Here is a 23159-nt window from a genome sequence, read left to right as displayed (position 1 = left end):
CAGTTCAAAGCCAGCCAAGCAGGAAAGTCCATGAGACTCTTAACTCCAATTAACCACCAGAAAACTGGATGTGGCACTATGGCTCAAGTGGTAGAGTGCTTGCCTTGAGCTGAAGAGCTCAGGGACAGTGCCCAGGCCCTGAGTTCAAGCCCCATGACCAGAAAAAAAAAAAAGAGAGAGAGAGAGAGAGCGCCAGGACCCAGGCCACAATAGTTCCAATAAGGCAGGAAGAACTGTCAGGCCATTTGAAGTTCAGGAAGAAGCAAAGGCCCCCAGAGAGCTGGGGTACTCTGGCTCCTCAATAGAAAGGCAGACGAGACGGAGCCTAGGATTCACCCTAGTCAGGAGCTGGAGCTCTCCACAGTGGAACTGCTGTAGCCGGGAAGATTCTAAAATGAGGAGAGAAAAAAAAAATCCACATGACCCACTCATGATTTTCAGTCGTCATCTACCCTTCTCTTCAAGTGCAGGAATTCCCTAGCAATCCCTCATCCCTTTCCCTCCCGGGGGCCCATCTATTTGCATTACTTTTACCTAATGGAGTGATATTAGAGGATTTCTTCTCAAGCTCAAATGAAAGCACAATGGAGCGGAGGACGGAGGGGCTGGTGCAAAGTGTCCAGAGGAAGAGGGTCAAGGGCTCCTGGATGGAGGCTGAAGACTAGAAAGGAAAACACAGGGTGTACTGGAACCTACCTCCCAGCCTTCAGCCAAAGCCACAGGAACCTGGGATTTCGAGCCCCAGCATCCCATGCCCATCTCACCTCCAGCTGTGCTCCTAGTTCCCGAAATTGCAAAGCCACGCTCCCTGGCTCTCTGACAGACTCTAGGAGGGAGGTCCACTCACTAGGACCCAGCCTTAGGGCTGCTGCCACGTGATGATTCTTGCAGGTCACCATGGCTTCAGCAGTCCCGTCCTCTACCAGGAGCCTAGGAGAAAGAGGAAGGAGGGAACACTCGCACAGCTAATTCAAGCAGCGAATCCCCTGGACTCAACAGGCAAGTGTCCCTCCCCATGATTTCCAGTCTTTAGCTCACTTTACATTTGTTCATAAAATAGCAAGACATTTCCATGAGCCAGGAATTATGCCAATGAAGATGTCCAACAAGTAAACAGTATAATGGGTAACCTACCTGAGGCTGGCCTGACTGACAGATGCCTGAGTGGGACAGGCATGGCCTTGCCTACTGCACTTCCCCTAGGATGAAAAATGTGCTTAGAGAAGTCCTCCGGGTCCCCTGACATCCCTTGGGCATGCTACACCTAGTGAACAATACCTGGGGGCAGATACTGGTACAATGAGCACAAACCCACAGGAGCTGAAGGCTGATGATACAAACCACATGGCAAGAAGCACTGGCCTGGAATGGGGTTTGGCCACCCCGTAGAAGTTCAGCCAGGTAGATGTGGGGTAGGGGAGCACTGAGGAAAGAGAGAGCAAGAGCTGGGTCAAGATGCAAGCATGATAATTCTTAACTCTCGGGAGACTGAGTCAGGAGGATCTTGAGTTGGAGGTCAGCCTGGAATAAGTAGTTTAGTTTCAGAAAACTAAGAACAGGTGCAGGAATCCTGAAAGCAGGGTAAGTATAGGAGGACTCAGCAGGTCTGGAAGGGGAACAGCAGTGAATCCTGGGCTCGCTTGAAAGTCTTGTAGTCTTTCCCTTGCCTCTGTTTTGATTTTCCTTCTCTAACAGTCAGCAGTTATTTTTCAGGCTTGAACACCAAGACATAAACCAAGAAAGAGGTATTTGCATTTTGGACTGAAAAGCCTTTAACAGCTTAGAATGGGGCTTGGTTCAGGCAATAGGGCATCTGCCCAGATAGAAGGAAGTCCAGTTACATTAAAGAAAAAGCCAAAAACTCACTAAACGAAAAAAGGAATCTAAGCCAGACAAAAACCCCTCTTCTAATCCCAGCTACTCAGGAGGCTGAGACCTAAGGATTGCAGTTTAAAGTAAGCATGAGCAGAAAAGTCCTTCTACCCATGAGACTCCATTTCCAATTAACCAGCAAAATACAGGACTGGGTGTGTGGCTCAAGTGGTAGAGCACCGCCTGAAACCAATAAAGCTGAGCAAGGCTTTGGGGATAAGCTTTGTTATCAGCACAATAGACATATAAGTAATATAAACAAGAACCTACAGGGCCAGGAGTTTGGTCTAGTGTAAAGCTCTTGCCTAGCATGCATGAAGCACTGGGTTTGATTCCTCAGCGCCACATAAACAGAAAAAGCTAGAAGGGATGCTGTGGCTCAAGTGGGAGAGTGCTAGCCTTGTGCAAAAGGAGCTCAGGGACAGTGCCAGGCTCTGAGTTCAGGTTCCAGAACTGGCAAAAACAAAACAAAAACAAAAAACCTAGAACATTAGATATGTTTCAGAAATAACTGAGTAAAAACTTGCTGGGTAATATAACAGGTACTATAAGCAAGCAAGCTTTTTTTTTTTTTTTTTTTTTGGTGGCAGTCCTGGGGCTTGAATTCAGGGCCTGAGCTATTTTGCTCAGGAATAACACTCTAAAACTTGATCCACAGCTCCACTTCTGATTTTTTTGGTAATTAATTGAAGTCTCATGGACTTTCCCGCCCAGGCTGGCTTCAAAGCACAATTTTCAGCCCCCTGAGTAGCTAAGATCACAGGTGTGACCCACCAGTGCCCAACTAGCAGTTTTTATTTGGGCCAGAGGAAATGCAGACTCTCAGTGGGGTTGTAGAAGACTACAGTTAATGGCAAATTCCCAGTCAAGGACATGGCAGGGATGTAGATGTAGGGACTAACTCATGTACACTGACCTGATTGTTGTTTCTGATGGAAAACCCAGGACCTGAACATAGGTGGAGGATCGGAAGCAACAGTAAACATTGTTGGATCTGCAAGTAGAATAGAGATGAGGAAGGAAAAGCAATCAGATTGGAGTAGGAGTTTGACACTTGCAAGTCATGGCTGATAGGCGTAGTTAGCTCCTCCTCCAGCCCCGGGGACATACTGGGTCTGGCTTTAGCCAAGCAGAGGGTGGAATGAGGAGGGGAGGACAATTTTGCCATACCTCAGGAGAGTAGAAGGCACAGCTCACAGACTAACATGTCAGTTAAATGTAATAGCAAAGAAGCATGCTCTCAGCACAGTAGGGGTGAGTGTTCAAAAGAACACAAAAAGAACAGCAGTATGACCAACATAACACAGATGTTCACCTGGAAACCCTTTTCTCCAGCTGGCTAAAGTAGACTTGGGCTCCTGGAAGGAGTCCTAGTGGGGGAGGCAAGTGTGGGTCTTCAATATATATGTCCAGGTATGGGGGAAATTCACAGTCAGCAATCTGTAAAGCTACAGTTAACTTCACACACCTTCTCATGGCCTTTGTGTTCCCTACAAATGGAGAAGAAGGAAACTAGAGTTATCTGCCAGGACCACAAGACCCTATCATTTATTCTATGTCACACCTTCCCTCCTAAAGGGGTCATTACCACACTTTCTTCGGCAAGCCAGAGGTGACTCACAGACTGTCCGTGACAAAATCTCAGCTGAGAAAGAAACCAAGATATTGATGAAACTGAAAGGTAAGAGAAATGCATTAAGAACAGAGTATATAAAATGGAGCAAGTTGGTGCTGGGAATGTGGCTCATTGGTAGAATGCTTGCCTAGCCTGCGTGAAGCTCTGGGTTAATTCCTCACTACCACATAAACAGAAAAAGCCACAAGTGGCGCTGCGGCTTAAATGGTAGAGTGCTACCTTTGAGCAAAAGAAGCTCAGGGACAGTGCCGAGGCCCTAAGTTCAAGCCCCAGGCCTGGCAAAAATAAAAAAAAGGATAGAGGGTCGGCTCAAAGGTTAAAAAGGGAATCACAGTGTCTCCTAGAATATCACATATAAAGTCCTTGGAGAGGGCTGGGAATATGGCCTAGTGGCAAGAGTGCTTGCCTCATATACATGAAGCCCTGGGTTCGATTCCCCAGCACCACATATGCAGAAAATGGCCAGAAGTGGCACTATGGTTCAAGTGGCAGAGCAAAAAGAAGCCAGGGACAGTGCTCAGGTCCTGAGTCCAAGGCTCAGGACTGGCAAAAAAAAAAAAAAAAAAAAAAAAAAAGATAAGATACAGCAGTCTACATACAGAAGTGTACACCAGAGGCTTTGCACTTGCACTAAGAGCCACAGTTGCTCCCTCTCTTGCAGCTTCTTGCCTTGATACTCAGGTACCCTCAAAACATAAGTTCTTGAAAAAACACTCCCCTGCTTTTTTTGGTTGGTTGTGGGGCTTGAACTCAGGGCCTCAGTACTACTGTTCCTGAACCTCTTTGTGCTCAAGGCTAGCACTCTACCACTTAAGTCATAGTTCCATGTCCGGTTTTTGAGTTGTTAATTGGAGAGTAACAACTAAGGAGATTAACAATTAAGGAATCTCATGGAGACTTTTCTGCCCAGGCTGGCTTCGAACTGCGATCTCAGATCTGTCTCCTGAGTAGCTAGGATTACAGGTGTGAGCCACTGGTTCCTGGACAAAAAAAATTCCCTTTCTAATAGAATCCATTTCATAAAATTAAAGACAATTCACTAGTACTATTTTTTGTGTTGTTTTTTTTTTTGCCAGTCCTAGGGCTTGAACTCAGGGCCTAGGCATTGTTCCTGAGCTTCTCTTGCTTTCTATTTATGTGGTACTGAAGAACTGAACCCAGGGCTTCATGCATGCTAGGCAAGCAATCTACCACTACCACCTTCCCAACCAGTACTACTGTTTAATGAAGTAAACATCTCTGCAGCTTTTAAAATTTGTGCTTACAATCACCCAAAAAGCTTACACAAGGAATATCATTGTTCCTGCAGCCACATCGGCCAGCCACATCTTTTGTTTTCCTATGCTTCTATTTCCTTTTTGCTAATGCTTTCCTTAACTGTGAGAATGTATGCTGTGACCATTTCTAATGGTGACGTTCTAGAATTCAGCACAAAATACAACTTCCCTTTTACACTGACCTCATTCCTACACCAGCAAAATCAAATTAAAGAAATATACACTGGCAAAGCACCAGTAGCTCACACTTGTAATCCTAGCTACTCAGAAGGCTAAAATGTGAGGACTGTGGTTCAAAGCAAGCCTGGGCAGGAAAGTCCATGAGACCCGTATCTCCAATTAACTACCAGAAAAGCAGAAGTGGTGCTGTGGCTCAAGTGGTAGAGCGCTAGCCTTGAGCTGAAGAGCTCAGGGACAGGGCACAGGCCGAGTTCAAGCCACATGACCGACAAAAAAAGAAAAGAAACATACACTGTAGCAGAGACTGTTCACCAAACCCAGCAGAGCAGGGGAAGGGAGAGTAGCCAAATTAGAGTGGCTAGAGGACATTTACTTGTCACTGAGCAGTTGGGTCAGCGAGGACTGAGGCAGCAACGTATTTCGGGAGCTCTCAAGCTCCAGAGTCCACTCATCTTGTACAGTGAGGCAGGACACACAACCAGCCAACTCCAGAGGATGCTGAGACACGCAGGATGAGCCCTCTGCTTCAAATGCTGTTGTCTGCTCAGAAATGGGACAACTGCCTCAGAGTATGCCTGGGCATGAGGGAGGCTCACAAAAATTCATTTCCCTGGAGCTCAGGGAAGGAAGGCTCTCCCCCTCCAGATTTCTAGTTCATCTAAATCCAATCTCAGGGAAATCAGCACTGGCATGCCCCTGCCAACTCCAACCCAAACACAGTTTTATGGAGAAGGGCAGGCTGAGGGAGGGCACTCACAAAGGCACTAGGAGCCACAAGTCGGTACACTTGCCCCGGGTGTAAGAATTCAAACCAGTAGACTGAAGAGCCAAGGAAGATGAGAAGAATCTGTGAGGAAGGACAGCAGGGTTCTGGGTGCTAGCCCAGAGTGTGAGGTGTGGGAGGCCAGGTCCTAGTTTCGTGGAGTCCTACTTTACCTTCTGATCCTTGTTCTCATCTCTCAGAGCCTCAGGAGGGCCCCATTGATTCCCCTCCTCCCTCTGTGTGCCTGTCAGCCAGGTTCCTGACACATGGAAACTAAGAGTGGGCTGGGGAATCTCTGAACTGGTTCCTTGGGGGACATAAGAATTCCGCATCATGAGGGCTTCCTTGTGGGACAGCAGGAACAGGCGGCTCTGCCTTATGTGGGGTCCTTCTGGGTGAGGGGACTCTGTCTGAGGAGGTGCTGTGAGAGTAGCTGAATGAAGGGTGGGTCTGGGCACAGGCAGGATCAGGGCATCAGCCAGAAAGAGCTGGATGTAGACTCTGTTGAGAGAAACAAGAACAAATATCCTAGGGATGGAGGCATCAGGTGATTTGGAGCCTTGTATTTCCCCACCTCTGTAAGGTCCTTGGTCCTTCCTTCCCCTCAGATGCAGGAAGACAGCCACTACCTCAAGAAACCTACCTGGCCTGCCGATTCTGGATGAAGCCTGCCATGTCCAGTTCCTTCCAGGAAGGGAAGTTGCTTGTGACATGCCTCTCTATGATCAGCTGGAACCTCTCTGCCCGCACCAGACAGCCTAGAGGAAGAAAATTCTCTATCTTGGCAAGAAAAAAGACCTGTGGGATAGAAGGTGAGACAGACATCCTGCACAACTCATCACCCATCCCAGGCCAGAGCTGGGAATGGAAGGTCCTCTTGACCATCCCCTGCTCCCCAAAAGGGAATGCCTACTACCATTCTTTTTTTTTTTTGGCCAGTCCGAGGCCATGAACTCAGGGCCTGAGCACTATCCCTGGCTTCTTTTTTGCTCAAGGCTAGCACTCTGCCACTTAAGCCACAGCGCCACTTCTGGCCATTTTCTGTATATGCGGTGCTGAGGAATCGAACCTAGGGCCTCATGTATATGAGGCAAGCACTCTTGCCACTAAGCCATATTCCCAGCCCGGCCTACTACCATTCTACTTTTCAACAAAAAGTACTGCTTCTGGGCTCGGAATATGGGAATAGTGGTAAAGTGCTCACCTGGTATACATGAAGCCCTGGGTTTGATTCCTCAGCACCACATATATAGAAAAAGCCAGAAGTGGCACTGTGGCTCAAGTGAAAGATGCCAGGGACAGCGCCCAGGCCCTGAGTTCAAACCTCAGGACTGGCAAGAAAAAATAAATAAATAAAAAATAAAATTACAAATGTAAGAAATAGGAGTTGCAGTCCCGGTATGTATGTCAGGAGTTATGGCAAGGGGAATGTGAATGGATTTTGCAAACTATAATCTGGCTAGGGATCTGCTGGCTCCTTCTCCCTATTAGACCAACCTCCAACACTTCTCCTTAAAGTTCCAAGAATAGCAAACCAGTTTTGAGCTGGTGGTTCGTGCCTATAATCCTAGCTACTCAAGAGGCTGAGATCTGAGGATTGCAGTTCCATAACTAGCCTAGGCAGGAAAGTCTGTCAAACTCTTTCTCCAATTAACCACTAAAAAGCAAAAAGTGGAGTTCTGGCTAAGTGGTAGGGTGGTAGCTTTGAGCAAAAAACTCAGGGAGAACACCTAGGCCATGAGTCTAAGCCCCAGGCCCAGTCCCAGTCCCTCCCCATCCCCCCCAAAATAGCAAACCTAAGCAGATGCTTCCTCCTAGCCCTCTGAACTTTGAGGACCTGCACCCTATCACCACAAGAGTAGGGAGATCTCTGAACTCTATACCTATGAGCTGCGGGTCAGTGACTGGTTGTGAACGCTTTGCCAGGAGCAGGCAGGGCAGGGAACCACTTTGGTCCCGAAGCTGCAGACAACCTTTACGAGATGAAGCCTCCAGAACCCCAAGTAAAACCTACAGGAAAAAGGACAAGTATCAAAAATGTATTCATTGATCATTGTTATTATGTGCTGAGCCCTGCCCGCATTAAATATCAGCAGTCCAAAATGAATGGGGAAAAAAGAAAGGGTCTCTAAACCTACACTTAAGAATTGAAAAGAGATATGAAAAAAAAAATACACAAGCATTCACACATTTGGTAGCAAGAAATACAGTGTACAGCTCGACATGGTGACACATGCCTGTAATTCCAGCACTCAGGAGGCAGAGATGGAAGAACTGCAAAGTTTGAGGCCAGCCTGGGCTACATAGAGAGTTCCTGTGTAAGAAAATAAAGGTATGTGCAAAAATTGGGGTCACATGGAAGAGACAATTCAGGACCTCATAGGACATAACTGGCATTTGGTTTTATAAGCATTTAAAGAAACTTGGGCCAGATGCCAGTGGCTCATGCCTGTAATTCCAGTACTTAGGAGGCTGAGATCTGAGGATCAAGGTTTGAAGTCAATCTGGGCAGGAAAGTCCATGAGACTCATCTCCAATTAATCACAAAAAAATCTGGAAATGGGCCCGTGGCCTAAGTGGTAGAGCGCTATCCTTGAGCAAAAAGGAGCTCAAGGACAGCATCCAAGCCCAAAGTTTAAGCCCTAGGAATAGAGAGAAAAATGAAAAGAAACCTGAAAAGGATTTAAACAAGAATCTTCTATTCCAAGTTACTTTCGTGTGTGTGTGTGTGTGTGTGTGTGTGTGTGTGTGCCAGTCAGGCTTGAGTTCAGGGCCCAGGTACTGTCCTGGGCTTCTTTTTGCTCAGGGCTAGCACTCTACCACTGGAGCCATAGCTCCACTTCTGGCTTTTTTAGTTTAGTGGAGATATGAGTCTTACAGACTTTTCCGCCTGGGCTGGCTTTGAACCGGGATCCTCAGATCTCAGTCCTCTGTGTAACTAAGATTACAGATGTGATCCACCAGCACCTAGCTCCAAGTTACTCTTTGTTTATAATTATTATTTTGGCTGTATTAGGGTTTAAACTCAGGGCTCTGAGCTTGTAGACAGGCACTCTACTACTTGAACTATGCCTCCAGCCCAAGCTAGAAAAATTATTCAGAAGGATGAACTGGTGTTTGTGAGAGGGGGTTCAAAGACTAGCATAGTAAAAATGACTAAAAACTAAAATGAGTGATGTGGACTAGGGAAGAGGCAATGATGATGGCAAAAAGACAAAGTCCCTGAGCTTCTGGAATTCCTTACCTGGGCTGGGTCAAAGGTACAAGGGAGCAGACAGAGCCAAGACCAGGCCAGGCAGCGGTTGAGTTCAAAGCTGGGCAGATAGGCAGCATTGAGCAGAGGCACAAGTGCCTTTGGGTCAAAGGAGGCCCAAGCTCTGAGCTGACCTTCTTCTTTGAGGGTAGCCAGAGTGGGGAAAGAGCAGGGAGTCTTCAGCCGAGCATACTGTCAGGCAGAGAGAGAAGCAGAATCATTGTGCTTCCTGTGCCTAAGTGTTCTCCAGGAACTAGTTCTGCTACCCGCCTTTCCCACATCTTCATACTTCCTGGAGGGGACAGTCATGTGGCTCTTCAAGAATTTCGCTGTGTGCATTACGAACGCAGGTACTTGGCTGAGCAAGAGCAAGGGTGGGAGCCAGGAGCTGTAGTCCCAGGCTGGGGTTCCCAGGAGAGTGTTTCAGGAACTGGTGGTACCTCAGCGTAAAGGGACACAGCCTTGGCCAGAGGAGAAAGTACAGTGACTTCCTCCGAAGAACTAGTCCCTTCCAGATTCCCACCCCCTCCCTACTCCTGATCGGCATTCTCCTCACTTGAAGGCCAGTTCCTCCACTGCCTTGGTAGTCCACAGATAAAGGGGAAGTCCTAACTGGTTTTCCCACACCAGGTGTGCATACAAGGAGGACCCAAAAACTTGGAGAGATGTCTGAAACCCAAGCTTCTGATGGGAAAAGCCTCGGAGCAGAACAGCACCACGGAAGCAGGGAGCTAGCACCGGCCTGGTTGTGCCTCCACCCACTGACTGAAGAAGGTGAACATCCTTGAGCTGAGGAAGACAGAAAAGCAGCAGTGAAAGCCCAGCTCAGCCACCCACACAGAGGCAGCTAGAGCTGCCACTGCTTAGGTTCCAGGGTAAAGAAACACAAGTTCCCCTACAAAGGCTATGTCCTTACAGACCATGCCTCACTTCCCATCAGAACCTGTACCTTTAGCAGAGTGCCAGTGGCTCACACCTGTAATCCTAGCTACTCAGGAGGCTGAGATCTAAGGAACACAGTTCAAAGCCAGCCTGGGCAGAACAGTTTGTGAGACTTTTATCTCTAATTAAGCAGCAAAAAGTGCTAGAGTACCAGCCTTGAGGAAAAAAGTTAAGGGAGAGCACCTAGTCCTGAGTTCAAGTCCTGGCACTGCATGCCTACCCCTCCTTCCCCCACCTCCCATAAAGAGCCTGCACCCTGTGAGGTCTGCCATCATGTCCATGGACTCATCAGTCTTCTGGCTAGATGGGTATGGTTTAGGCTTACCAGGATGCCTGAAATCATTCCTGGTCCTATGTCTGTATGTGCACCATCCCTCCCCTCTCCCAGTCAGGAAGCTGGAAAGGTGCTGCTCTGGCCTTCACCTGTCCTCATAGGCCCCAACACAAGACTACTGTTGGGGTTTTCATGAGTGTGTCTGTTTTATTTGTGCTGGTCCTGAGGCTTGAATTTAGGGCCTGTGTACCACCCCTGAGCTTTTTTGATCAAGGTTAGTACTCTATCATTTGAGCTGCAGCTTTCATGGTTAATTGAAGTTAAGAGTCTCATGGGCTTTCCTGCCTGGGCTGACTTCAAATTACATTCCTCAGATCACAGCTTTCTGAGTAGCATGGATTATAGGCATAAGCCACTGGCACCAAGCCTTGTTTTGTTTTTTAATGGTAATGGAGTTTGAACTCATTGCTATACCAGCTCTCTACCACTTGAACCACACTCCTAGTCCTTCCAAATCATTCTAATGCACTACCTCTGGCACACATTTATTATTTGTCTACTTTTTTGCTACAGAGACCTGCTTAGCTTCAAAATAAAGCCAGTCTGTGAAGGTAAGCACTGTAATCTCTCACGTACCTCCAGATGGACCCCTGGTCGTATCACCCTCTGGAGGCCGTGGAACTGCTGGTATGCAAGGCAGAGGACCAACTGCCCATCCAGCTCATAGAGACCAGCTGCTTCATTCAACACACCAGTGACTGTTCCCTGAAAATTTAGCAGAGATCCAGTTAGCCACCATCTCCTTTCTCTTTGGTCACCTGCATTTTGGGCTCATGAGCTCTAGAATTGTTTTCTTGTCCTCACCACATAATGTAAGAGTTTGGATTTCCGAACAAGACCTTTATGTTCCTTCTTGTCTGGGGACTTGCTGGGCATGGGGCATGGATTGAGTTCAGCCTCCAAAAAGGGTCTTTCCAGCTCCACCGTCTGTACAGATTCTGGTTTCAGCAGCATGAGATGAGAGGAAGGACTGGTTGTCCAAATATAGTAAGAGTGACCACGGATCTTGGATATTCGAAGTCCTGTCAGCACATAGGCCTTATCGGGCCGAAGGACATGGTGCCACACCAGCTGTGCAGGGATCTGGTTGTAGACAGGAAGGCGATATGGTACATGAAACATACCCCATAATGCCTCCTGTCAGAGACCTTTTCCCTCATATATATAATATATATTCAACAAGTCTCCCTTAAAGGCCTGCTCCTCATGAGTCTTCCCTTCTCATCTTCTGTTCGCCAATTCTTTTTTTTCCTGGTCCTGTGGCTTGAACTCAGGGCCTGGGCTCTGTCCCTGAGCCTCTCTGTGCTCAGTTAGCACTCTTATCACTTGAGCCACAGCACCACTTCAGGTGTTTTTTGAGTAGTTTATTGGCGATGAGTCTCATAAACTGGGCTGGGAATATGGCCTAGTGGCAAGAAAGCTTGCCTTGTATACATGAAGCCCTGGGTTCGATTCCCCAGTACCACATATGTAGAAAACGGCCAGAAGTGGCACTGTGGCTCAAGTGGCAGAGTGCTAGCCTTGAGCAAAAGGAAGCCAGGGATAGTATAACGCTCAGGCCCCTGAGTTCAAGGCCCAGGACTGGCAAAAAAAAAAAAAAAGGGTCTCATAGACTTTCCTGCCCAGGTTGACTTTGAACCACGATCCTCAGATCTCAGCCTCCTGAGTAGCTAGGATTACAGGAGTGAGCCACTGGCACCTGGCTTGCCAGTTAAATCTTAAACCACAGAACTTCCAGGACCTCTCCTATTTCAAAAGAGATGCAGAATATTTCCTAATCCTTTCCTTATCTCTAAAATCATCTCTAAAACGTCCTGCAAAATACATAAATATTCCATTGAGAAAATGTCCTTTTGAATACTTGCCCTCTCCCACCTCATCACATACAAACCACATTCATTTACATCATTAATGTGTGTCTAGTATTGGGACATATGTTAAAGAAGTACAATAAAGCTGGACACTGGTCAGGAGGCTGAGATCCGAGGACTGAGGATTGTGGTTCAAAGCCAGCGTGGGCAGGAGTAAAAAGGCAGAAGTGGAACTGTGACTCAAATAGTAGAGCACTAGGCTTAAGCAGTACCCAGGCCCTGAATACATGTCCCAGGACTGACACAAAAGGACAGGACAGAAAGACAGGACAGGAAAGGAAGAAAGGTAGGTAGGTACAATAAAGTATTCCTTCCTTGTCACACATTTCAAATCACTGAGAACAGTTAGAAACCTAAGTAAGAATATGGAGCCATATATGATGAAGTGACAAAAACAATATACATTAGATTAGTAAAGAAAGGTTCAAATGAGCTAGGATGATAGGAATATCCAATGAATAAAGTTGAACTTGAACAGGGCCCTGAAGGTTCAATTTCCCTTTTCTAAAATACTTGGAATGAGAAATGTTTCAGATTTTGGGTTTCTTTCAGACTTTGGAATATTTGTATAGATATTATGAGCTGTCCTTTTTTTTTTTTTTTCCCTTTGCTCAAGGCTAGCACTCTACCACTTGAACCACAGCGCCACTTCTGGCTTTTTCTATATACGTGGTGCTGAGGAATTGAACCCAGGGCTTCATGTATACGAGGCAAGTCCCCTTCCACTAGGCTATATTCCCAGCCCCATTATGAGCTGTCCTATAGACAGAATAACTCTAAACATGAAATTCATGTACACTTTATACATATAACATGAAAGTAATCTTATATTTTTAGTGTGTCTGTAAAGTTAGGTGTGGACTTGGGAGCCACTTCTGGCATGATATCAGCACTGAAAATATTTAATATTTCAGTTTATATACTTTGTCTAAGAGGAAAAGAAATAGGAGAAGGATTCAAGGAAGAGGCGACCTAGAAATGTAGTTGTATGAACAGATGTGGTGGCACTTCCCAGTACTTGGGAGGCAGAGGCAGAAGGACTGGGAATTTGAGGCCAGTCTGGGCTCCATAGTTAGACAAAAAGACTACTTTCTACTTCTATACACAAAACATGGCCTTGAATCTTCCCTTACAGCCGAATCATCCCTTACTGCTTCCAGAAAGCAGTCCTCCCCAGCTGTCCTTTCCCATGGGTTTCCCCCTATGATGTCATCCCTGAGGTGTTCTAATATCCCTTCCATACCTGCGTGCTTCTCACTTGACCGTAAGCCTCACCTGTACAATGATGGACACCTGGCTGACAGTTTGGCTGGTGGCAGGGGATGTTTCTCCAAGAGACAGGACGAAGTATGCTGTCTTTTCACTTCTCACCAGAGCACTCAATCGAACCAGTTTCCCAGCCAGATTTGGCTTCACAATTTTGAACTTGCTTCTAAGGAAGCAAGAGGAAAGGAAAGGAAGAAGTCTTCTTTATTTGTTCCCCCCACCCCCCTAGAAATAAATGTCTCTTTTACTTGAAGAGCCCATAACCCAAAGCTACTACTACTCTAAAAACCGTCAAATTCTGTTTTTGCCAGAACTCTGGGCCTGGGGGCTGTCTCTGAGCTTCTTTTGTTCAAGGCTAGTGTTCTACCACTTGAGCCACAGTGACACTTCTGGCCTTTTCTGAGTAGTTTATTAGAGATAAGAGTCTCATGGACTTTGCTGGCCTGGGCTGGCTTTGAACGGGAATCCTCAGATCTCAGCCTTCTGAGTGGCTAGGATTTCAGGCATGAGTCACCAGTGCCTGGCTCTTCAAATGCTTTTTGCCCTTAAGATAAGGTGCATGAATTTCTCTTGAAGAGCTGTTTTCTTTTTAAACAGGGTCCTGTGCAGCCCAAGCTCACCTGGAACACACTATGTAGCCCAGGCTGATCCTAAATTTGTAATCTTAATGCTTTGGCTTTCAAATTGCTAGGATTACAGGTGTGAATCATCACATCTGGCTCTAAGGGGTGCCCCCCCCCCCCCCCCCCCCGCTTCCTGGTGCTTAAACTCAGAGCCTAGGCACCATCTCTGAACTTGGGTGCTCAAGGTTAGTGCTCTACCACTTGAGCCACAGTGACACTTCTGGCTTGAATAGTTTATTGGAAATAAGAGTCTCATGGACTTTCTCCTTCCCAGGTTAGCTTTGAACTGCAATCCTTAGATCTCAGTCTCCTGAGTAGCTAGGATTATAAGAGTGAGCCACCAGTGCCTGGCAAGACGTCTGTTCTTAACACTCTTAGTATTCAGCCCCTACTGTTTCCTTAACTTGAAACATTCCATATGTTTGGCACTAGAGGCTCACACCTATAATCCTAGCTACTCAGGAGGCTGAGATCTGAGGATTGCAGTTGGAAGCCAGCCCAGGCAGAAAAGTCCATGAGATACTTATCTCCAATTAGCCACTCAAAAATGGGAAGTAGAACTGTGGCTCAAAGTGGTACAGCGCTCAGGCCTTGTGCACTTCTTTCAAAAACCTTCCTTCTCTCAGATGTCCATTGGCTCACCTATAATCTTTTTTTTTTTTTTTTTTTTTGGCCAGTCCTGGGCTTTGGACTCAGGGCCTGAACACTGTCCCTGGCTTCTTCCTGCTCAAGGCTAGCACTCTGCCACCTGAGCCACAGTGCCCCTTCTGGTCATTTTCCGTATATGTGGTGCTGGGGAATCGAACTGAGAGCTTCATGTGTAGGAGGCAAGCACTCTTGCCACTAGGCCATATTCCCAGCCCCTCACCTATAATCTTAACTACTTAGAAAGCTAAGATCTGAGGACTGGAGTTGAAAGCCAGCCTGTGTAGGAACGTCAATAAGATTCTTATTTCCAATTGACCACTGAAAAAAACTCCAAACAACCAGAAAAGAAATGACCACTAGCTTTGAGCAAAAAAGTGAAAGGACAGCGCTTAGGCCCTGAGTTCAAGCCTCAGTACCCGCAAGTACGTGAGTGTGCATGTGTGCACACACATACACACACACAAACCAAAACTTCATCATTCTCCCTTCAACCACTATTATCCTCCAAGTTTCAGTGTTCCTTGATTCCCTGGAGAGGAAAGCACTACCTGTGTCTGAGCAGGCAGGAAGCCATCTCTGGATACAGGACAGGGATAGGTGTGAGAGGGCCAGGAGTGATAGCCAACGGGAACACGGGCACGGGGGTATCCCAGAGCTCCAAGTGCCCTCTCCCTGAGGAATTCCACTTGGCAGGAGGGAAGTAACTCCAACTGGGGAACAGGAAGAGATGCCCCAACCAAGAAAGGTCTAGATCTATGAGCTACAAAAGACCAAGAACACAAGTTAACCAGGAACCCAGTCTCCAAACCATCCTTTCTACATTTGTTCCCTCAGAGACATAGCTGCCTGTTGCTTCCTAGACACCATTCCGATGCATCAGAGACCTGAGGTAACTGACTCTCCTTACTGCTCACCTCACAGCCCAGGACTCCAGTGTTATCTCTCACGTAGAGGCTTCCATCCCTGCATTTGGTTTCCAAGTCCCCTGGCAAGTCTGTCAGTGTCCCTAAAAGTAACAGGTGCTCCCGGTGTAGTGATTTCCAATTACGCCCAGCATCTTCATGTGCACTACTGCTAGGGGACAGGTGGCTGCAGCATGGGAGTTGCTGGTGGGTCCTGAGGTTCTGTACTGAGACGAAGCTGCAAGGGAAGAGAACAGACATCTCACAAAATGAGTCCAAACTAGGAGGATGACCTCAACTCTAATATATCCCCAAGAGCCCAAAGAAAGATGGAAGGGGAACATGGAATAAGAAACAAGGATTTTTTTTTCCCCTTGGTGTGTGTGGGGGGGAGGGGGGAGACAGTCCTGGGGCTTGGACTCAGGGCCTAAGCATTGTCCCTGGCTTCTTTTTGCTCAAGACTAGCACTCTACCTCTCTCTACCTCTTGAGCCACAGCCCTACTTCCAGCTTATTTTTTTTGTTTATGTGGTGCTGAGGAATCGAACCCAGGGCTTCACACAAGCAAGGCAAGCACTCTACTGCTAAGCCATATTCCCAGCCCAAGGATTTTTGTTGTTGTTGTTGAGTTTGCTATTCCTGGGACTTGAATTCAAGGCCTGGGTGCTATCCCTGATCGTTTTTGCTCAAGGCTAGTGCCACAGCTGCACTTCCAGCTTTTTGGTGGTTGTTGGTAAATCTCATGGATTTTCCTGCCCAGGCTGGATTGGAACCCTGATCCTCAGATCTCAGCCTCCTTGAGTAGCTAGGATTACAGGCTTGAGTCACTGACACTTGGCAGGGGATGAGTTTATTTTCCTGACTGAAGTGGAATAAGAGTGGAAGCAAGGGCCTACAAAAATCAGAATGGTGCCTGAATCTAGAAGTTGAGCAGGACTTAGGTACTTGACTTCAGCTGATTTAGAAGAACTTTAGGAAAAGGGAATTTTTACAGGACGTATGTTTAGACTACCTTGCTCTCCAGTCACTCTTCTCATGTGCCTTGTTCTATGGTTCTTCCCTCTTAATAACAAGTTTATCCTACTGGCCAAGCCCCCCACCTCCTTACCTGAAGCTGAGGAGGAGCTGTATAGACCCAGTGTTCCCCTGGGACAACCAGGTTGTCTTCACACAATCAATTACCAACTTAGTCAACTGGATATTAGGCTCCTGGCCAGCTGGACAAAGAGTCTCTTGGATGAAGGTATGGGCGGCCTCAAGCCAGGCTTCCTTCTGAGGAAAGTAGATCTAATTAAAATATCTCTAAGCCTACTGTCCTGCCCACCAAGCAATCTTTCAGTGAATCAATAGGAAAAAAGTTCAGATGGCATGCAAATGAACATCAAAAGTGTTTTCACACAAATTGACTAAAAGATGGTATATTTTGGGGAGTCCAAAGATGTAACTCCTCTGAACAACTAAGGAACTGTTTAACAAAATGAGTAACAGGAAGCAGCAGCATGTATGGGAAGGAAAGGCAAAGGGAGGGGGGAGCACACAAATGGAATAAGGATGAGCAAATACAGTCATATTCATTGTATATTACCTAAAAACGGACTCACTGAACTGAGGGGTAGGGATGGGAGAGGAAAATGGTGGAGAATGATGGAAGGGGTGATGTTGATGAAGATGTGCTGTATTCATAACCTGACATGGAATTATAGCCTCTTTGTACAACTACTTAATAATAAAATAAAGTAAGTGCTTGGGACTTGAAAAAGCCTTAAAAGTCAGTCCAGGGCTGGGGATGTTCTTCAGTGCTTACCTAGCTTGTGTAATGCCTTAGGTTTGATTCCCTAGCTCTGAGGGGAAAAAAATCTTAGTTCAGGCATATAGACTTTTCTTAAAAATCTTTAACAATAGTATTAAGGTTTGAGTGCCTTGCTAGGCTGGTACTCTACCACTTAAGCTATGCCTCTAGTGCTTTTTGCGCTGGTAATTTTTGAGATAAGATCTCACTTTTTGCCCAGACCAATCCAGATGACAATCTTCCCATTCAGGCTTCCTGACATGATAGGCATGCACCACCATACTTGGCTTTTTCTGTTTAGATGGGGGTCTTATGAACTTCTTTTTGCCTAAGTTGACCTCGGACATGATCTTCCCATTTCCAGCCTCCTGAGTAGCTAGGACTAACAGATTTCCTGTAGTGGGCCACCAACAGGTGTTGAGTATTTTAAGGGCTAGTACAATTTGTCAGAAGAGCAGCAAGATCAAAGTTGAATGTGAGCCGTGTTTGATCTGGGAGGTGCTACAGCATTATTCACATGCTTCTATGCAGGATACTAATTACCATATTTAGGGTTATCCCATCTTACATGGAGTCTGGTTCTAAGGTCAGCAAGTTAAAGCCTGGTATAGTGATCTATTTCTATAAACCCAGCACTTGAGGGGCTGAAGCAGAAGGATCATGAGTTCAAGGCTTGCCTGGGCTACATAGGCTACCCCTCCCCTACACAAACAAGTCAGCAAGTTGAAAAGTTAGAATGGGCAAAATCATCCTTTCAAAATTCTTTTTTGTTTTAAGTTGTGGGGCTTAAGCACTGACTGGGCCTAAGCACTGACCCTGGGCTCTTCAGTTCAATGCTAGTGCTCTATCACTTGAGCCACAAGTGCCGCTTCCAGCTTTTTCTGTGTAGCTTGCGTTAAGAGTCTCACAACTTTCCTGCCCAGGCAGACTCTGAACCTCAACCCGCAGATCTCAGCCTCCTTAGTAGTTAGGATTACAGGTGTGAGCCTCCAGCTGGCTCAAAATTCTTTTAAATTAGCAGGATGTGGTAGTACATATCTAAAATCCCAGCTACTCCACAGAAGGGAGGGTTGTCAATTCAAGGCAAGCCCATGCAAAAAAGTAGTAAGACCTTGTCTCACCAACAAAATAAAAGAGCTGGGAACATAGCTCCCAGAAGAGCTTAAGTTGTAAAGTACTTATTTATCATGTGTGTAGTCCTAAGTTTTTAGTAACACATTCCCCCCCCCCAATTGTTTATAATACATATTAGTGTGTCAGTGGCTCACACCTGCAATCCTCGTTTTTTTTTTTTTTTTTTTTTTTGGCCAGTCCTGGTGCTTAGGCCTCAGGGCCTGGGCACTCTCCCTGGCTTCATTTTGCTCAAGGCTAGCACTCTACTTCTTGAGCCACAGTGCCACTTCTGGATTTTTTTGTTTAAGTGGTGCTGAGGAATCGAACCCAGGGCTTCATACATGCTAAGCAAGTACTCTATCACTAAGCCACAATCCCAGCCTTACACCTATAATCCTATCTACTCTCAGGAGGCTTAGATCTGAGGAACAGGGTTCAAAGCTAGCCCAGGCAGGAAAGTCTATGAGACTCTCATCTGTAATTAATTACCAAAAGAAAAGAGCCAGAAATAGAGTTGTACTTCAACTGGAACAGTATGAGCCTTGAGTGAAAAATCTAAAGGACAGAGGCTGGGAATGTGGCTTAGCAGTAGAGTGCTTGCCTAGCATGCATGAAGCCCTGGGTTCAGTTCCTCAGCACCACAAAAACAGAAAAAGTCAGAAGTGGTGCTGTGGCTCAAGAGCTAGAGTGTTAGCCTTGAGCAAAAAGAAGCCAGGGACAGTGCTCAGGCCCTGAGTCTAGACCTGGCCAAAAAAATCTAAGGGACAGAGGGCAGGCCCTGAGTCCAAGCCCCAGTACTAGTGCACGCACACACACACACAAACAACAGTACATACTATTACTCTATAATATAAGTGTACCTACTGGTGGGCAATATATAAATAAGACATAGACATAGCATAATTTTAATAATTTTCTTTTAGGGGTATGCATTTAAGTTTTCATAAACTACTAATATACAAGATGTAATCCCACTAATTTGTTTCCTGTTCTTTTAGCTAAAATGTGGAGCTCCTAAGGAAAACAGGGACCATTTTTGTATGTTTGACATTGATTGTAGATAATATATAGTTAGATCAGGTTGTCCTATTCCTACTGTCCTGGGGCTTGGGACTCAGGGCCTGAGCACTGTCCCTGAGCTTCTTTTTCTCAAGGCTAGCACTCTACCACTTGAGTCACAACGCCACTTCTAGCCTTTTCTGTTTATGTGGTATGAGGAATGTAACCCAGGGCTTCGTGCATACTAAGCAAGAGCTCTACCACTAAGCCACATTCCCAGCCCACCTGATTTTTTTTTTTCTGGGGTTTTTCTTTTTTGTTTGTGCAGTCCTAGGGCTTAAATTCAGGGCACTGTTCCTGAGCTTTCTTTGCTTAAGGCAGCACTCTACCTCTTGAGCCACAGTCTTTTGGCTTATTTAGTGGTTAACTGGAAATAGTCCAATGGACTTTCCTGCCTGGGCTGGCTTTGAGCCACAATTCTCGGACAATCAGCCTCCTGTGTAGCTAGGATTACAGGTGCAAGCCGCTGATACCCAGCTCAGAAGTCTTTATTTGAGGGGCTGGGGATATGGCCTAGTGGCAAGAGTGCTTGCCTCCTATATGTGAGGCCCTGGGTTCAATTCCCCAGCACCACATATACAGAAAACAGCCAGAAGTGGTGTGCTGTGGCTCAAGTGGCAGAATACTAGCCTTGAGCAAAAAGAAGCCAGGGACAGTGCTCAGGCCCTGAGTCCAAGGCCCAGGACTGGCAAAAAACAAAAAAAAAAAAAAAAAAAAAAAAGCAAACAAAAAAAAAGAAGTCTTTGAGTCTATGGTGGTGAGGATCAAATTCAGGGCCTTGAACATCAGTAGCAAGTGCTATTGCACTGAGTCACTTCCCTAGCCACTCATCTAGCACTTGAGCCATGCCTCCAACCCTCTTCTCGTACTCTTTAATACTGTTTCCTAACTTTGCAGATAGCATCCTCAGATAGTAGTTCTAGGCTCAAGCCTGAAGAAACTCTGTACATCTACCCTTTGTCTACACAAGAGGCAGTCCCTTGGATTCTATTCCATTTATTTTTGTTCTGCCTTCACCTCTGAACCTCAACACTATTCTCTCAAATTTCAGCCATAGCCTTCCAGCTCTCCATGATACTACTCTGTAAACTGAAACAATTATCTAATCACTCTTTGGTCTAAAACCTGTCAAGAGCTACTGACAACTCTGCCCAGAAGGTAATAGTGGAATCCTGCTGAAATTAATACACAATTAAAAAAAAGAAAAGAAAAATGACAGGAAAGGGGGGAAGTGGGCAAGCTAAGCCAGACTGAGAGATGTGCTGCTACTGGGAGGAGACACTGCTGTGATAGGGGGATGTGTGGAAGAGATTCAATATGCAAATCTGAGGATCGAGGTTACCAAACCTGGTAACAGACAAAATTGGTGAGATTTTTCACTCCAATTAACCACCACAAAGCCAGAAGTGGGCCTGTAGCTGGACTTATGGTAGAGAAAAAGCTGAGGGAGAGAGCACCTAAGCCCTGAGTTTAATCCTCAGAAGCAGTGCCTGCATGCCCAACACAGACACAGAGACACACAGTCTTAGGGCAGTGATGATGGCTCAGGCCTGTAATCCTTAGCTACTCAGGAGGCTGAGATCTGAGGATCGAACTTCGAAGCTAGCCAGGACAGGGAAGTCTGTGAGAGTCATCTCTACCAAAAAAACAGGAGTGGACTTGTGACTCAAGTGGTAGAGCGCTAGCCTTGCGGAAGCAGGTGTGGAGGGAAACTCAGAGGCAGTGCCCAGGATCTGAGTTCAAGCCCCAAGACTGGCACACACACAAAAAAGTCTTGAGGAGGGAGGATGGGACAAGAGAGAGCCACAGAAGGGGTGTGGTTGATATATTTGGTTCAACTAATGTGTGCAAAACAAAACCAACTGCTCAAGAAGCTTCAAGACCGCTGGCTGTCTTTACAGCGATCGAACGAACTTGACTCTTCAAAAAAATATCTGCTCTAGGCCTTCCCTTTCTACATGTATTAGTTTCCGGCTCACAACGTGTTTGGGCGCTCTTTGGTCTCATTGGCAGGGGCTTGGTCTCTGCCGCTGAGCTTTTCACTCAAGGCTAGCACTCTACCACTTGCACCACAGCTCCGCTTCGGCTTTTGGTGATTGGTTGGAGATGAAGAGTCCCGTGGACTTTACTACCGGAGCTGGTTTCGAACCGACAAGACACGTACTTCATTCAGGGCTCAGAATAGCGTTTGCTTTTCCCCTAGAGCTGCGTCGGGGGGTTCCTCCAGGAAAACACTGCCCCGTCGTCAACCTGTTCCTGGTTCCTCACGGGCGTGATCCTAAACACAGCGTGGACAGACTAAAGGAGGGCACTGGGTGGAAAAAACTACGTGAGGTTGGGGCAAATTGCCTTTTCAAGCCCCGACAGCCGCTGAGAAGCCATTCACGCGAAGTGAAAGGAACGTGAAAAAAAAAGAAAATCTGGGGGTGGGGGGGGACAACGTAAGGGCCGCAGACCGGTACTTACGGAGCAAGAAGCCTGAGCCCTGCAGGCCGCCATGGTTCACGGAAGCCCCACCCCCAGGTGAGCGCGCGCAACCCAGGCCGAAGGGCTGACGGGAGCGCCGCCGCGTGACGCCATCACAGCGCGCGCCCCGTAGCTCGCCCCGTCCTCCCGCCGGCCCCTCCCACCCCCGCCGCGACCCGCCTTCCGGACCCGGTGGAGAGCCTGCGTTCTTTTTGCCTGGTTCGCTGGAGCTCTTGAGTTAACGTTAGTAGCTTTGTACAGTTTCTCTTTCTATTCTGTGTTATCTGTTTGTTCGTGTGTGTGTGTGTGTGTGCGCGCGCGCTGGCACTGCGGCTGGAACTCAGGGCTTGGGATCTGCTCCTGATCTTTTCACTCGAGGCTTCGCCACAGCTCAGGGCTTGGGATCTGCTCCTGATCTTTTCACTCGAGGCTTCGCCACAGCTCAGGGCTTGGGATCTGCTCCTGATCTTTTCACTCCAGGCTTCGCCACAGCTCCCGCTTTGTTGGTCGTTAATTGGAAATAAAGAATCCTCGTGTACTTTCCTACCCGAGCTCGTTTCGAACCTCTACTCTCAGATCTGAGCCTCTTAAGTAGCTAGGATGACAGGTGTGAGTCACCAGCCCTGCACTGCCTTATCTGTTTGTTTGCACTAGGGTTTGAATTGCCCTCACACTTGCAAAACCACTGTCGCTCTTTCCTAGTCTTCCCATGGTTGCTGAACTTAATGAAATTTTGCGGATCTTTTATGAAAACTTTTGCTCTTCCTAATCCAGTCGACAAGCCTGTTAATCCACAGCTCACTAAGCAGTGGAGTAAACAATTCATCCAACCATGTGTCAGGCACTGCTTCGAGTTCTAGGGATGTGAAGTGAACAAACCATTCTTTTTTTTTTGCCAGTCCCGGAGCTTGGACTCAGGGCCTGAGCACTGTCACTGGCTTCTTTTTGCTCAAGGCCAGCACTGTACCTCTTGAGCCACTTTCAGCTTTTCCTGTTTATGTGGTGTTGAGGAATCGAACCCAGGGCTTCGTGCATGCCAGGCAAGCACTCTATCGCTAAGCCACATTACCAGCCTGAAATCCCACTTCTTATGGAGTTCTAGGGCAAGGAAACTGAAAAGAAAAATAAAGGCAAAATATACAGAATGTGGGGCTGGGGATATAGCC

At 46.8% G+C, this 23159-nt stretch overlaps 1 protein-coding gene and 1 long non-coding RNA gene across 4 annotated transcripts; one reads left to right on the top strand and one right to left on the bottom strand.

Moving 5' to 3' along the window:
- Positions 1-129: 129 nt before the first annotated feature.
- Positions 130-22048, bottom strand: Ctc1 (CST telomere replication complex component 1). Of its 3 annotated transcripts, none has more exons than XM_048365785.1 (23): positions 21994-22048; positions 16675-16838; positions 15580-15805; positions 15214-15425; positions 13404-13560; positions 11062-11340; positions 10834-10962; positions 9538-9770; positions 9271-9442; positions 8973-9173; positions 7612-7738; positions 6372-6486; positions 5902-6229; positions 5723-5812; positions 5339-5505; positions 3461-3546; positions 3188-3362; positions 2789-2866; positions 1279-1423; positions 1135-1199; positions 765-930; positions 535-661; positions 130-389 (listed from the first exon to the last, which is right to left on the bottom strand). In XM_048365785.1, exons 1-23 carry the CDS (start codon positions 22024-22026, stop codon positions 253-255), a joined length of 3612 nt encoding a protein of 1203 aa, XP_048221742.1. In that variant the 5' UTR covers positions 22027-22048; the 3' UTR covers positions 130-252. The 3 variants fall into 3 exon arrangements, with proteins under 3 accessions (XP_048221742.1, XP_048221743.1, XP_048221744.1); XM_048365786.1 differs by having other exon boundaries at positions 3188-3242; XM_048365787.1 differs by lacking the exons at positions 130-389; positions 535-661; positions 5339-5505 and having other exon boundaries at positions 843-1199; positions 3188-3242; positions 3461-3517.
- LOC125365609 lies at positions 2146-19184 on the top strand. The gene is made up of 3 exons (XR_007213726.1): positions 2146-2164; positions 5147-5148; positions 19058-19184. It is a non-coding gene; the product is annotated as an uncharacterized LOC125365609 (long non-coding RNA).
- Positions 22049-23159: the final 1111 nt, after the last annotated feature.

The sequence above is a fragment of the Perognathus longimembris genome, chromosome 17 (assembly GCF_023159225.1).
Source record: "Perognathus longimembris pacificus isolate PPM17 chromosome 17, ASM2315922v1, whole genome shotgun sequence".
NCBI lineage: Eukaryota > Metazoa > Chordata > Mammalia > Rodentia > Heteromyidae > Perognathus > Perognathus longimembris.
Note: the sequence above shows the minus strand (reverse complement) of the source record. Positions and strands in the feature narration are given on the sequence as shown.